General features: G+C 43.2%; 1 protein-coding gene across 6 annotated transcripts in view; it reads right to left on the bottom strand.

Annotated features, from left to right (window-relative positions):
• The window catches only part of CD99L2 (CD99 molecule like 2), a 137,743-nt gene that overhangs the window by 17,477 nt on the left and 106,195 nt on the right, over nt 1–14,071 (bottom strand). For all 6 annotated transcript variants that reach the window (XR_011023577.1, XM_068251029.1, XM_068251028.1 and 3 more), the window contains 3 exons: nt 5,275–5,337; nt 3,938–4,009; nt 2,420–2,539 (listed from right to left, as the gene is read on the bottom strand). Coding sequence is in view for 5 of the 6 variants with exons in the window: in XM_068251029.1 (XP_068107130.1) it covers nt 2,420–2,539; nt 3,938–4,009; nt 5,275–5,337 (255 nt within the window). In the remaining variant the exon portion in view is untranslated. The remainder of the gene's footprint in view (nt 1–2,419; nt 2,540–3,937; nt 4,010–5,274; nt 5,338–14,071) is intronic.

Genomic DNA, 14,071 nt, shown 5'->3' on the forward strand with positions numbered 1-14,071 from the left:
CTGCCGGAGACTATGCAGGCTGCTGGTGGAGCGGGGCTGCGGGGAATGAACTGGCGCAGCGTCTATTAGACGCTGCGGCCAGTTGAGCACCTTGCTGGGGGGTCCAGAGCAGCGCTCCCCCCACGCACAGTGAGCGGGCCCCAGAGCAGCCCCGGGCGGCCGGGCCCCCCTGCGGCTGAGAGAGTCGCATCCCCGGTAGGTACGCCGGTGATGACAGCCTTTCCTCCTCCGGGCCCCTGACTTGCTAGGGGCCCCCCTGCAACTGCAGGGGCTGCAGGGTCTATTCCTACGCCCCTGGTTATAAAGCCATTTCTAAAGCTTTGGGACTCCAGCGAACCACAGTGAGAGCCATTATCCACAAATGGCAAAAACATGGAACAGTGATGAACCTTCCCAGGAGTGGCCGGCCGACCAATATTACCCCAAGAGCGCAGAGAAAACTCATCCGAGAGGCCACAAAACACCCAAGGACAACATCTAAAGAACTGCAGGCCTTACTTGCCTCAATTAAGGTCAGTGTTCATGACTCCACCATAAGAAAGAGACTGGGCAAAAACGGCCTGCATGGCAGATATCCAAGGCGCAAACCACTTTTAAAGGGAATATCCAGGCAAAAAAATAAATGAGTTTCACTTACCTGGGGCTTCTACCAGCCCCATGCAGCCACCCTGTGCCCTCGTAGTCACTCACTGCTGCTCCAGTCCCCCACTGTCAGCTTGCCGACCTTGGAGGTCGGCGGGCCACTTGCGTACATTTTTACGCATTCCCGCTAGTGCAGGAACAGTAACACATACATTTTTACGCGTTACTGGTTCCATGCGTAAAAATTTACGCATGGAACCACTAACGCGTAAAAATGTATGTGTTACTGTTCCTGCACTAGCGGGAATGCGTAAAAATGTACGTAATGCGGCCCCTGACCTCTGAGGTCGGCAAGCTGCCAGCGGGGGACTGGAGCAGCAGTGAGTGACTACGAGGGCACAGGGTGGCTGCATGGGGCTGGTAGAATATATTCCCTGGATATTCCCTTTAAGCAAAAAGAACATTAAGGCTCATCTCAATTTTGCTAAAAAACATCTCAATGATTCCCAAGACTTTTGGGAAAATACCTTGTTTACCGACGAGACAAAAGTTGAACTTTTTGGAAGGTGCGTGTCCCGTTACATCTGCCGTAGAAGTAACACAGCATTTCAGCAAAAGAACATCATACCAACAGTAAAATATGGTGGTGGTAGTGTGATGGTCTGGGGTTGTTTTGCTGCTTCAAGACCTGGAAGGCTTGCTGTGATAGAGGGAACCATGAATTCTACTGTCTACCAAAAAATCCTGAAGGAGACTGTCTGGCCATCTGTTCATCAACTCAAGCTGAAGCGATCTTGGGTGCTGCAGCAGGACAATGACCCAAAACACACCAGTAAATCTACCTCTGAATGGCTGAAGAAAAACAAGATGAAGACTTTGGAGTGGCCTAGTCAAAGTCCTGACCTGAATCCTATTGAGATGTTGTGGCATGACCTTAAAAAGGTGGTTCATGCTAAAAACCCCTCAAATAAAGCTGAATTACAACAATTCTGCAAAGATGAGTGGGCCAAAATTCCTCCAGAGCGCTGTAAAAGACTCGTTGCAAGTTATCGCAAACGCTTGATTGCAGTTATTGCTGCTAAGGGTGGCCCAACCAGTTATTAGGTTCAGGGGGCAATTTCTTTTTCACACAGGGCCATGTAGGTTTTGAGTTTTTTTTTCTTACTAAATAATACAAACCATCATTTAAAACTGCATTTTGTGTTCAATTATGTTATCTTTGACTAATAGTTAAGGTTTTTGATGAGCAGAAACATTTAAGTGTGACAAACATGCAAAAGAATAAGAAATCAGGAAGGGGGCAAATAGTTTTTCACACCACTGTATAATTATTTATATATATATATATATATATATATATATATATATATATATATATATATATATATATATATACATACACACACACACACACACACATATACATACATGAATATACATACACATGCACAGTGTCTAGTGGTCCCTTCCTCCACCATACAATTCCCTGGTGTCTAGTGGCCCCCTCCCCCTATACAGTTTCTTGGTGTCTAGCGGCCCCTCCCCTATACAGTTCGCTGGTGATGGTCCACCATCCCTACCCTTTACAGTTCCCAGGTGTCTAGCGCCCCCCTCCCTCCTCTATACAGTAGCAAAGGGGTGGCAAGTGCAGAGTCACAACATGCTCCCTTCACCCTCCTCCTAGTGACCACCACTGGTAACACAGACAGAGTATTTGAGATTATTTCTAAGACTTTTTTCATATCTGAAATCACTAGTGATGATGGGAAGGGAGGCTACAAAATGCATTTGGCTAGACAGAGAATTTAAGCCTGACAAGTGCAGATTCTTAACATACGTTGAATGCTGAAGCAAAACTTCTTCTGCTGGTAGGATATATAGCTGGATACAGCTCCAATGAGAGCCATGGCCAAGGCGCTTGCAATCCCTGCTATGGTTCCAGTTTCCGCTAAGTTACCTGTCATGAAGGAAGTGATAAAGTTACTAGTATTAGAACACCCAATAATCATGGCACTAAATCCACAGACGATCACTCAAAATATGACAATTATTTATTTAATGGGAGAACCTCCTTTAAGGTGGCCACTACGGATCCAATTTCCGGAAGTAAAATCGTTCACTACACCATCAACGAACCAATCTTTGCTTCCTATCACAACCAACAAGAAAATCCAAATTTTGGTTCAATGAAAATTCATTCGGACGACATTTTTTTCACTCATTCATTATCGATTGTGTCCATCAATGGAGGTTATTTACAACCAATCCGATCAGAATTTCTGATAGCTCAAACAATTTTCTAGCTAGAAATTGGACAGCTAGTGGCCACCTTTAGTTTGATCTGTGCAATGTTAGTACTGCTGTTATGTACAATGTAGTTTATGCATTGCAAATAAACGTTGTATTGTTATTCTCAACATTAGATGTTGTGAGTCTCTCTATGGAACATATATTCATAAGTAGATGTTCTGCAGAACTTGCAATCACAATGGATAAGTTAAGCTTTCGGGGGTAAGAGAGAGAGGAAAGCAGGTATTCCAAGTCACAATCACCTTTTTTTCTATATATATATATATAAAATATATATATATATATATATAAAATATATATATATATATATATATATATATATAAAATATATATATATATATATATATATATATATATATATATATATATAAAATATATATATATATATATATATATATATATATATATATATAAAATATATATATATATATATATATATATATATATATATATATATATATATATAAAATATATATATATATATATATATATATATATATATAAAATATATATATATATATATATATATATATATATATAAAATATATATATATATATATATATATATATATATATATATATATATATATATATATATATGGTACCTTTTGTGCAGGCTGACTGGCTTGCTCAGGCTTTCAAGAATCAAGAGGTATACTGTGTAGGCAAGAGAGATTAGAGTACCCCTGCACTGTAAGTCAGTTCAAGGCTTTATTGCCATACAAACATGGTGTAATTACCAGCTGTTACAAATGCAAGGTACCTGCACCAGCTGTGGGTTGCCAAACAAGCGCCGCCCCTACGCCCTTTTCACGCTTCTTCCGGGGCTCTCCGACACAGACGGGCGTAGGTTCGTCGCTTGTTTGGCAACCCGCAGCTGCTGCAGGTACCTTGCATTTGTAACAGCTATGACAAAGCCTTGAACTGACTCACAGTGCCAGGATACCCTACTCTCTTTTGCCTACACAAGTTAAAGTTTTATCTCCAACATGGGTGTGAATTCACTGAAACAGATTTAGTTTAGTCAGTTTATAGTACTACCTACCCGAGTCGGTGTCTTCATTCATGCCGCCACCTCCATATCCTTTGCCGCCTCCTCCTCCTCCTCCACTACCACCTGCAAGTATATACTTGTTTCAGAGCTCAGACACCCAGAAGATTTCTGTTACGGTTAATGCTCGTACGTCTATACTACTAATACTTCTAGCACTGCCACTTCTGCTGCAGCTGGTATCAGAACCACTATGCAGTGGTCACTGTATACAAAGCAGTCAGTATATTGAACTCTATTGTCTGAAAGTACTGAATCTCGTTAGAGTGAAATGCTGGTTAGAGAGTTGGGGGTACTTGTATTGGGGATCTCATGTGAAATACTACATAATAAAACCCGTGTCTCTGCATCTTGTCCCTGTGTGTCTGCTTCCAGACCTGACAGTTTGCTGTCTGTGAACCTCATTGCATTGTGGGAAAAAGCAGCTTTTTCCCAACTGCCAAGCAAGCAACATCCTCCTGTGTGCATATACTTCGGACAGCGGTGGGGGATGGGCAAGTGGGACACATCTGTGTGCGCATTGCGGGTGGTAGCGACCGTGGCCTAGCACCCGTTTAACCTCCCTGGCGGTAAGCCCGTGCTGAGCACGGGCTATGCCGCCGGGAGGCACCGCTCAGGCCCCGCTGGGCCGATTTGCATAATTTTTTTTTTGCTGCACGCAGCTAGCACTTTGATAGCTGCGTGCAGTGCCCGATCGCCGCCGCTACCCGCCGATCCGCCGCTATACGCGTCGCCGCAGCCGCCCCCCCCCCCTAGACCCCGTGCGCTGCCTGGCCAATCAGTGCCAGGCAGCGCCGTGGGGTGGATCGGAGTCCCCTTTGACGTCACGACGTCGATGACGTCGGTGACATCATCCCGCCCAGTCGCCATGGCGACGGGGGAAGCCCTGCAGGAGATCCCGTTCTTTGAACGGGATCTCCTGATCTCCGATCGGCGGCGGCGATCGGAGGGGCTGGGGGGATGCCGCTCAGCAGCGGCTATCATGTAGCGAGACCTCGTCTCGCTACATGAAAAAAAAAATTATTTTTTTTTTAAAAAACGTATTTGCTGCCCCCTGGCGGATTTTGACAAACCGCCAGGAGGGTTAAAGGGTAGGCCTTTTTACTAGTAGATAAATAAATGGCATCCTCCCGATTCAAAACTTCTTGCTTTTACTTATAGCTAACACGGTACAATACTCTACTGCTATAAATAAATAAATGTAGCAGGATGCCACCCTGCACTAAACTAAAAATGGTGAATTATTACATTTGCAGAAGAAATGTCCATACAGATTGGCTACAATACACCCTTTATTTAGTTGTAGATGTCAGATAGTGTAAGGACTATACCTTTTCCCTTGTCAGGTCTGTAGCCATCCCCAAAAGCATCCGCCAAGTCAGAGTCTGAAAAGTCTGTAGTTTAATAAAAAAAAAAAAAATGTTAATTTGTGGGAACAAAACATATATCTGACTTGGCTATCATTTTTTTTCAAATCAATGTACAAATAAAGAATTTCCTCATTAGCATAGAGCAAATCCTGCATAGATCAAGGTATGACACATGACTAGATGTCCACAAGTATTTTCCAATCCCCCAGAACTAGTAATCATTGTCCTTCATATGTTTTTGTTCCTGCTGGTCTTTTTCACCACATGTTGACAAGCATAGGGGCTGGTATGAATACAGTAGGCGGCCCCATACTCACCAACCCACCAACCACCTTTGCTGCTTCTCCTGTAAACCTGAGAAATTGAGCTTGTAATTTACAAAAAAAAAAAAAAGGACCTTTTAGTTTTCTACAAAACAAAATTGAAGAATTAATTAATTTTAGCGAATCGGATTCAAGTTTGGCAAGTTGTCTGTGGAAAAGGATTTTTAAATACCGTCCCATTTCTACTCCATACATATTCCTTTGGTCTCTTTCACATCTAACAACTCGTGCAGGAGACGTTCTCCTGCACGCGTTGAATAGCCTGCGGCGTGTCGTCGGGATGCTGCGGTGCGACGCAATCATCGGCAGTAGCTATTAACCCAACGAGAAACCGCTGGCTCTCGACGATTAAAAGCTACCAGGTGCGTTGAACCGCAACGCACCAAAACACAGCGTCGGGTGTGAAAGGTAAAATAAAATTTCATTTTACCTTGGTAAACGCAAAGTATTGACTTTGCGTCAAAACGCAGGAAAAGAGCTCTGATGGGAAAGAGCCCTTTGCAACAGGTTTTACTGTCAATTTTCAATTTTCTTTTGCTCTTAGTGTAAAAAGCCATTCACTGCAAGGCTCACTGCAAGATGTAAGTCTTTCAACAGCAAGGAACAAAAACCAAACTTTGTGCTCCTCCAATTATAAGTAAAGACAGTCACCAACGGTAGGTTAGTATATCTTTCTATACGTAGAAGCCGCAATGTAGCACCAGCCCTAAATGCACTGACAGGAATAGGTGTTGAATTGCGTGTTCCATGGTGTGCACTCATGAATATACAGTCCAAAGCTATTAGTGAAAGATTAGACTAGGCACCCATCACTGCTTAGATACTTTATTGTGCAATCAGCACTGGCACAGACATACCAACAAAGTTAACAGCAAGGTACCAGCCGTTTCACAGACATTTCCGCTTCTTCAGAGACCAACTATAACATTGGTGCAACTGGTCTCTGAGGAAGTGGAAGTATCTACGAAACAGCTGTTAGGCCAGTATATTGTCGTTAACCTTGTTGGTATGCCTGTTCCGGTGTTGATTGCACAATAAAGTGTCTAAACACTGATTAGTGCCTCGTCTACTCTCTCACTTTCTTTCTATATTTTACTCCTTGCCCTTATACAGGCATTGTCTTCAGATGAGAGGCCTGCAAATGAGCTCCGTGGGGTAAATGAGAATCATTGCTTTACTGCTACTATTGGTAACATAGCAACCCTTCCTATGATCAGTAAATAGCACAATACACATCTCAGAAGCTTTGATAGACACGTGGCCAGAGGAAGCTACAGGAAGGTCCTCTCTGCCTCCACTAATAAACGAGACCTAAGAGGAGAGATTTTATTTCTGTCATTGCTTATGTTTTATTGATCAGGTGATACCTATTATAATTGGCATACAGTAGCAGCAACATCCACAAAGTATGCGGACAGCAAGGACACCCAGTTCTATGGTCTACATTGTACAATGTACATATAGACGAGACACTTAAATAGACACAGAGGTACCAAAATACAACAAAAAGAGAAATCCTTGCCTTTACATACTTAAAGGGGCACTACAGCAAAAAACTATAAAATTTAAAATCTGTGCAAACATATACAAATAAGAAGTACATTTTTTCCAGAGTAAAATGAGCCATAAATTACTTTTCGCCTATAATGCTGTCACTTACAGCAGGCAGTAGAAATCTGACAGAAGTGACAGGTTTTGGACTAGTCCATCTCCCCTTATAGGGGATTCTCAGCAAGGCTTTTATTCTTTATAAAGATATTGCCTAAAAAGGATTTAAACAATGATGCTGGCCAGCTTCCCTGCTCACTACACAGTTTTTTGGCAGTTGGACAGAGCAACTGCAATTCACTAAGTACTTTTGAAAATAAATATATCCCTGAGAATCCCCTAAAAAGATATGGACTAGTCCAAAACCTGTCAGAGTTCTATTGCCTACTGTAAGTGACAGCAACATAGGAGAAAAGTAATTTATGGCTCATTTTACTCTGGAAAAAATTTCCCTCTTCTTTGTATATGTTTGCACATATTTTAAATTTAAAAGTTTTTCGCTGTAGTGCCCCTTTAAGCCTGAGAGAGAACAGCAATGATGCTCTATTAACTGTTCATGACAGAAAAATGTCACCTGCCCCTGCTGGAGTCTAAATAAGAATGCATGGAGACCTGAGCAGAGTCCGCTGCCATTAATAACCAGGTAAATCAGGCACAGACATAAGTGCTCAATTGAAAAAAAGAAAAAAAAAAGGTTTTAAAAAATAACATTTGGAAACTTTCACAAACTGTACATACACTTGCATTTTTATTTAACTTATAAGTGCAGTGCCTACCACTAAAATTACACTTATCAAAATAAACTTTAAAGTGAACCCGAGGTGAGAGTTATATGGAAGCTGCCATATTTAGTTCCTTTTAAGCAATACCAGTTGCCTTGCTGTCTTGCTGATCCTCTGCTTCTAATACTTTCAGCCACAGACCCTGAACAAGCATGCTGAAGATCAGAGGTTTCTGACAGTATTGTCAGATCTGACAAGATTAGCTGCATGCTTGTTATCGACCTAGATTTTTCATTCTGGCAGATAGAGAAAATCGATCAAAATCGGATGCAAATCGAGCGATAGATTTGATAGAATCGATTTACGATTGCAAATATTTGCATAAAAATGTGCATAAACTCAAATCTTTGCATCTTATTGATCATCCCTACTATTTAGGAAGAAATCACTGGTTCCTGGGACAGACGTGTGGGTGCACCATTCCCAAATAGGACTTTATCACCCTTATTCAATTCACTTTTTTTTTTATCTCCTAAATTTTCTAGAAACGATTCCTTTAGGTTTATTTTTTGCCAAAATTGTTGGATCTTTGTGAAATAATCTTTTTAGAATCTGAGCACAATGTCTAGAAATGTAATTCTGAAAACATGAGCTGCACAACATATTTCTAGGCCCTTTCACTCATCGGGCCATATGCAATTCACAGTTTCTACTTGGTGATATTTTCACAACTTGTAAATAAAATGACTTTTAAACCACCAACAAGCAAACAAATGCTCAAAATAATTTTGACAGTACTTTCTCACCTACTTTTTGGTATTTTTTCTATCGTAAACAGCTAAAAAGTTATTTTAAAGGGAAGGTTCAGGGACGCTGTGAAAAAAATAAAAATCCAAATCCACTTACCTGGGGCTTCCTCCAGCCCGTGGCAGGCAGGAGGTGCCCTCGTCGCAGGCTCCGCAGGCTCCCGGTCTCCTCCGGTGGCTCAGAACTACTTAGCCTGCGCAGAACAGCCCGGAGGACGTCCGATGATGTCAGCGCGCACCAGTGAGCCGCACATTGGAGCGCAGAAGAGCCCGACCTGGCAGCCGGCCTGGCCAGGTCGGGCGCGCCACCGGAGGAGACCGGGAGCCTGCGGAGCCGCGACGAGGGCACCTCCTGCCTGCCACGGGCTGGAGGAAGCCCCAGGTAAGTGGATTTGGATTTTTGTTTTTTTCACAGCGTCCCTGAACCTTCCCTTTAAACTGAATATGAAAAATATCTCCTAGGACAGTGGTTCTTAAACTTTTTTGGGCGAGGGCGCCCTTGATGGCTTTGAGGCTACTTTCCCACCAAGACGTTGTGTTTTAGGGGACGTTATGGTCGCATAACGTGCCCCTAACGCAACGCATGGTGGTGTTAAAGTTGTACTTCAGATTGAGCTGTGTTATGCAGCTCTCAAAGCAGCAGCTCCAGGTTAGTGATAGAAAGTCCGGATCTTTTTAAGGATTCGGATGATTTGAATCAGATCATTAAAAAGATCCGAATCTTTAAACCGAACCATTTGAATCATTTTACTAGGGAAGCAGACTGGGTGAAATGACTAGCAGGACAGGACTTTCCCTGCACTGTACATTCTGTATGTTCCTGTTTCTTCCAGACAGACATCCACTGTGAACCGAATATTTCATTGTGATGATCCGGTTGATTCGACTCACAAAAAAGATCCGGATCAGATGAACGATTCGTTCATGATCCGGACAACACTACAGACCTACCACGAGTCTCCTCAGTGCAGTGAATATTAATTAGCCATGTGGCTGGCCGCGGAGGAGGAGGGGAGACCTCCTCCTCCAACATTACTGAGCATGTGCAAACAGTCTAACGTGGCTTAGCCCAGTATAATGTACAGCATGCTGCACTTTCCCAAAACGTGCAGCGTTACAATGTAACGCAACATGGGCACTGTGAACAGCCCATTGATTTATTATTGCTGTGAGTTGGGCTGCGTTACTGGCTGCTGTAACGTCAAACTGTAACGTCCCAATGTGAAACCAGCCTGAAATTTTTTCAAGGCACCCCTCGGCAAAAACTACCAAAATACCGTTATGACCCTTAATAAGTAGCACCCCCTCCAAGTAGCTAGTGATGCCTATTAGGCATCATCCGCCTCTAAGTACTCAGTGACCCCCTCCCCCATTATGCAGCTCCCCGAAAGCACAAAAGGATAAAGAGTCAACCTTGTAGACCACAAAGACATTTCCCCACATGGGGACTACAGTAAGTAACGGGTTTAAAGGGTAACTGGTAGGTAATGCAGCTGGTTGCATTACCTGATGGCATTGTACAAAGGATAGGGATGCATGCCGAGGCACCCCTGGGAGGTGCTCAAGTTTGAGAACCCGTCCTAGGAGAAAAAGTGAATTGCATATGGCCCATGGTGTGGTGTGATTTGCAGGCAGCATAAAAGCAACCCCCCCTCCTCCCCCCCCCCCCCCCCCCCCCGCTGCCAATGTCTAAGCTAGTATCGTCAGGCACGTCTGATCCCTCAGTCACGTGCACACTTCCAGACAGGAACTGTGTCACGTTATTTTGGCCATTTGCGTATGTGTACCACATCGCTATTATTATTTAGTATAGCGTCGACATCTTTCGCAGCCCTGTATAGAGTATAATGTCTTGTCACTTAACTGTCCCTCAGAGGGGCTCACAATCTAATCCCTACCATAGCCATATATCTATGTATGTATCGTGTAGTGTATGTATCATAGTCTAGGGCCAATTTAGGGGGAAGCCAATTAACTTATCTGTATATTTTTGGGATGTGGAAGGAAACTGGGATTCAAACAGGTGACCCAGCGCTGCAAGGCGATAGCGCTAACCACTACACCACCACCGCCTGCTATCAATTTTAAAATGATTAATGGTGCCATTTACTTCCACTGCGCCTTGTACCGCGTGCACTGCTCTCCAATGTGCTGCAACGTCTCATCATGTCACACAGCAGGTCTCATAGACGTTAATGGCCACTGCGACGAGCTGCGTGCGGGGGAAGGGGGGTACCATGACAACAACATCACATGGTAAATATGAAAGGGTCCTCATTTATTCTTGTGGCCTAAAGACACGCTAATCTAGACTGCATAAAACACAGTAATAGCGCTGTACATGTAGATGAGGCGGCACAATGGCAAAATATTATAATAGAAAAAAGCCTTGCATTTATAAGCTTACAGTAGATGGTTGGGATGATGCTTTATTTATTTCCTAACTAACCCAACCAGCTTGGTATAGATAGGAAGCACTTTGATTAATGGTGCCCACCAATTATACATTATTGATTATACATTCTTATCACATCCATGTAATAGGAGGGACCACCTAAACTATCCATACAGTGTATATTGACCCAGATTATCCTTCCACTGCATAGATTTGGTAAGATTATACAATCAAAACTGTATTATTAGTAGGCACCTTAACTCCTCTATCAAGATGAGCTGGATTTCACAATGCTGGAGTGCCTTTTGGGGAATGTAGAATTGTCTCACTGTAATCCATGGACATTATAACACGCTCAGGTACCCACATCAAAACATTTTATACACATGACTGCAGTTTAGCTTTAAAGTAAACCAAAACCGAACATAGGAGTTTGAGTTACCTGGGGCTTCTACCAACCCCCTACAGCCGACCTTTGCCTGCATCATCACCGAACGAGCGGTCCCCTGCAGCGGCTGAGCTTCATTCCCTCAGCCAGTCAATGGCCATTGCGTGTGCGCGTCCTCAATTTCACTCCCAAAACTGGGAGCATCCTGCGCATGTGCAGTATGAGAAAAGCTCTACTGTGCCTGCGCAGGATGCTCCCGGTGGCAGGAGCGTGGACGAGGATGCCCACAGCCAGGGCCGGGCAGTCACCGTGGCCATCAACTGGCTGAGTAGTCAAGAATTAAACACAGCTGCAGCGGGGGACCGGAGGATCGTTCCGTGACGACGTGGGCACAGGGTGGCTCCAGGGGGCTGGTAGAAGCCCCAGGTAACTCCTTTTTATGTTCAGTTTAGGTTTGAGATACTTTTAAAATACCATGCTGAATATCAAACTTGTCAGAAATACTATGGCAACAAGAGATAAACTAGAACAGGATAACGTATTAAAATCTGATTTTTTTTATCAAATGACTTAGAATGGCCATTTTCATGCAACAAAGGCAAACATGCAATATTTCATGCAGCTACAAAAAGCTTCTGCCAATTTTTGCAGTAAAGCCACCGTAGGAAATTAAATTTACAAACATAGTTTACCGAGATATATCAGGAACAACAGCAAAAAAAAAAAAAAAATACCTATAATCAGGACAGCCAGGGAATTATTAGAATATCACTGACCTACCACAATAAAGACTATTCTTGCTCATTTATTTCCAGAGGAAAGGGAGTGGCTCTCCCAGACAGACAGCTTAGTCCTTTAAGAAGCCAATTGCTAGGAGTTTGTGTTCATGTTTTATTTCACTGATCTTTGGCATATACTCCAATGTTGAGAAATGTCAAATTACTGGTAATATGTGTATCATCGTAGCATAAAAAAATAATAGGAGTGAAAATTGCTTAAGAGGATTGGAATGACTGCTTAACCACTTGAGGACCGCGGGCTTTACCCCCCTTAACCACCCTGGCGTTCTAAATTAAATCGCCAGGGTGGCTGCGGGAGGGTTTTTTTTAAATTAAAAAAAAAACTATTTCATGCAGCCAACTAAAAGTTGGCTGCATGAAAGCCCACTAGAGGGCGCTCCGGAGGCGTTCTTCCGATCGCCTCCGGCGCCCAGAATAAACAAGGAAGGCCGCAATGAGCGGCCTTCCTTGTTTTGCTTACATCGTCGCCATAGCGACGAGCGGAGTGACGTCATCGACGTCAGCCGACGTCCTGACGTCAGCCGCCTCCGATCCAGCCCTTAGCGCTGGCCGGAACTTTTTGTTCCGGCTACGCTGGGCTCAGGCGGCTGGGGGGGACCCTCTTTCGCCGCTGCTCGCGGCGGATCGCCGCAGAGCGGCGGCGATCAGGCAGCACACGCGGCTGGCAAAGTGCCGGCTGCGTGTGCTGCTTTTTATTTGACGAAAATCGGCCCAGCAGGGCCTGAGCGGCAGCCTCTGGCGGTGTTGGACGAGCTGAGCTCGTCCAGACCGCTCAGCAGGTTAAGGACCAGACCCTTTTTTCCGTTCAGACCACTGCAGTTTCACGGTTTATTGCTCGCTCATACAACCTACCACCTAAATGAATTTTACCTCCTTTTCTTGTCACTAATAAAGCTTTCTTTTGGTGCTATTTGATTGCTGCTGCGATTTTTACTTTTTATTATATTCATCAAAAATTCATGAATTTTGTCAAAAAAATGATTTTTTTAACTTTCTGTGCTGACATTTTTTAAATAAATTAAAATTTCTGTATACATGCAGCACGAAAAATGTGGACAAACATGTTTTTGATTAAAAAAAAACCCATTCAGCCTATATTTATTGGTTTGGGTAAAAGTTATAGCGTTTACAAACTATGGTGCAAAAAGTGAATTTTCCCATTTTGTAGCATCTATGACTTTTCTGACCACCTGTCATGTTTCACGAGGGGCTAGAATTCCAAGATAGTATAAATACCCCCCAAATGACCCCATTTTGGAAAGAAGACATCCTAAAGTATTCACTGAGAGGCATAGTGAGTTCATAGAATATATTATTTTTTGGCACAAGTTAGCGGAAAATGACAGTTTGTGACAAGAAAAAAAAAAAAGTTTCCATTTCTGCTAACTTGTGACAAAAAAAAAATGAAATCTGCCACGGACTCACGATGCCCCTCTCTGAATACCTTGAAGTGTCTACTTTCAAAAATGGGGTCATTTGTGGGGTGTGTTTACTGTCCTGGCATTTTGGGGGGTGCTAATTTGTAAGCACCCCTGTAAAGCCTAAAGGTGCTCATTGGACTTTGGGCCCCTTAGCGCAGTTAGGCTGCAAAAAAGTGCCACACATGTGGTATTGCCGTACTCAGGAGAAGTAGTATAATGTGTTTTGTGGTGTATTTTTACACATACCCGTGCTGGGTGGGAAAAATCTCTCTGTAAATGACAATTGTTTGATTTTTTTTTTACACACAATTGTCCATTTACAGAGATATTTCTCCCACTCAGCATGGGTATGTGT

This window comes from Hyperolius riggenbachi, chromosome 8, assembly GCF_040937935.1.
Source record: "Hyperolius riggenbachi isolate aHypRig1 chromosome 8, aHypRig1.pri, whole genome shotgun sequence".
NCBI lineage: Eukaryota > Metazoa > Chordata > Amphibia > Anura > Hyperoliidae > Hyperolius > Hyperolius riggenbachi.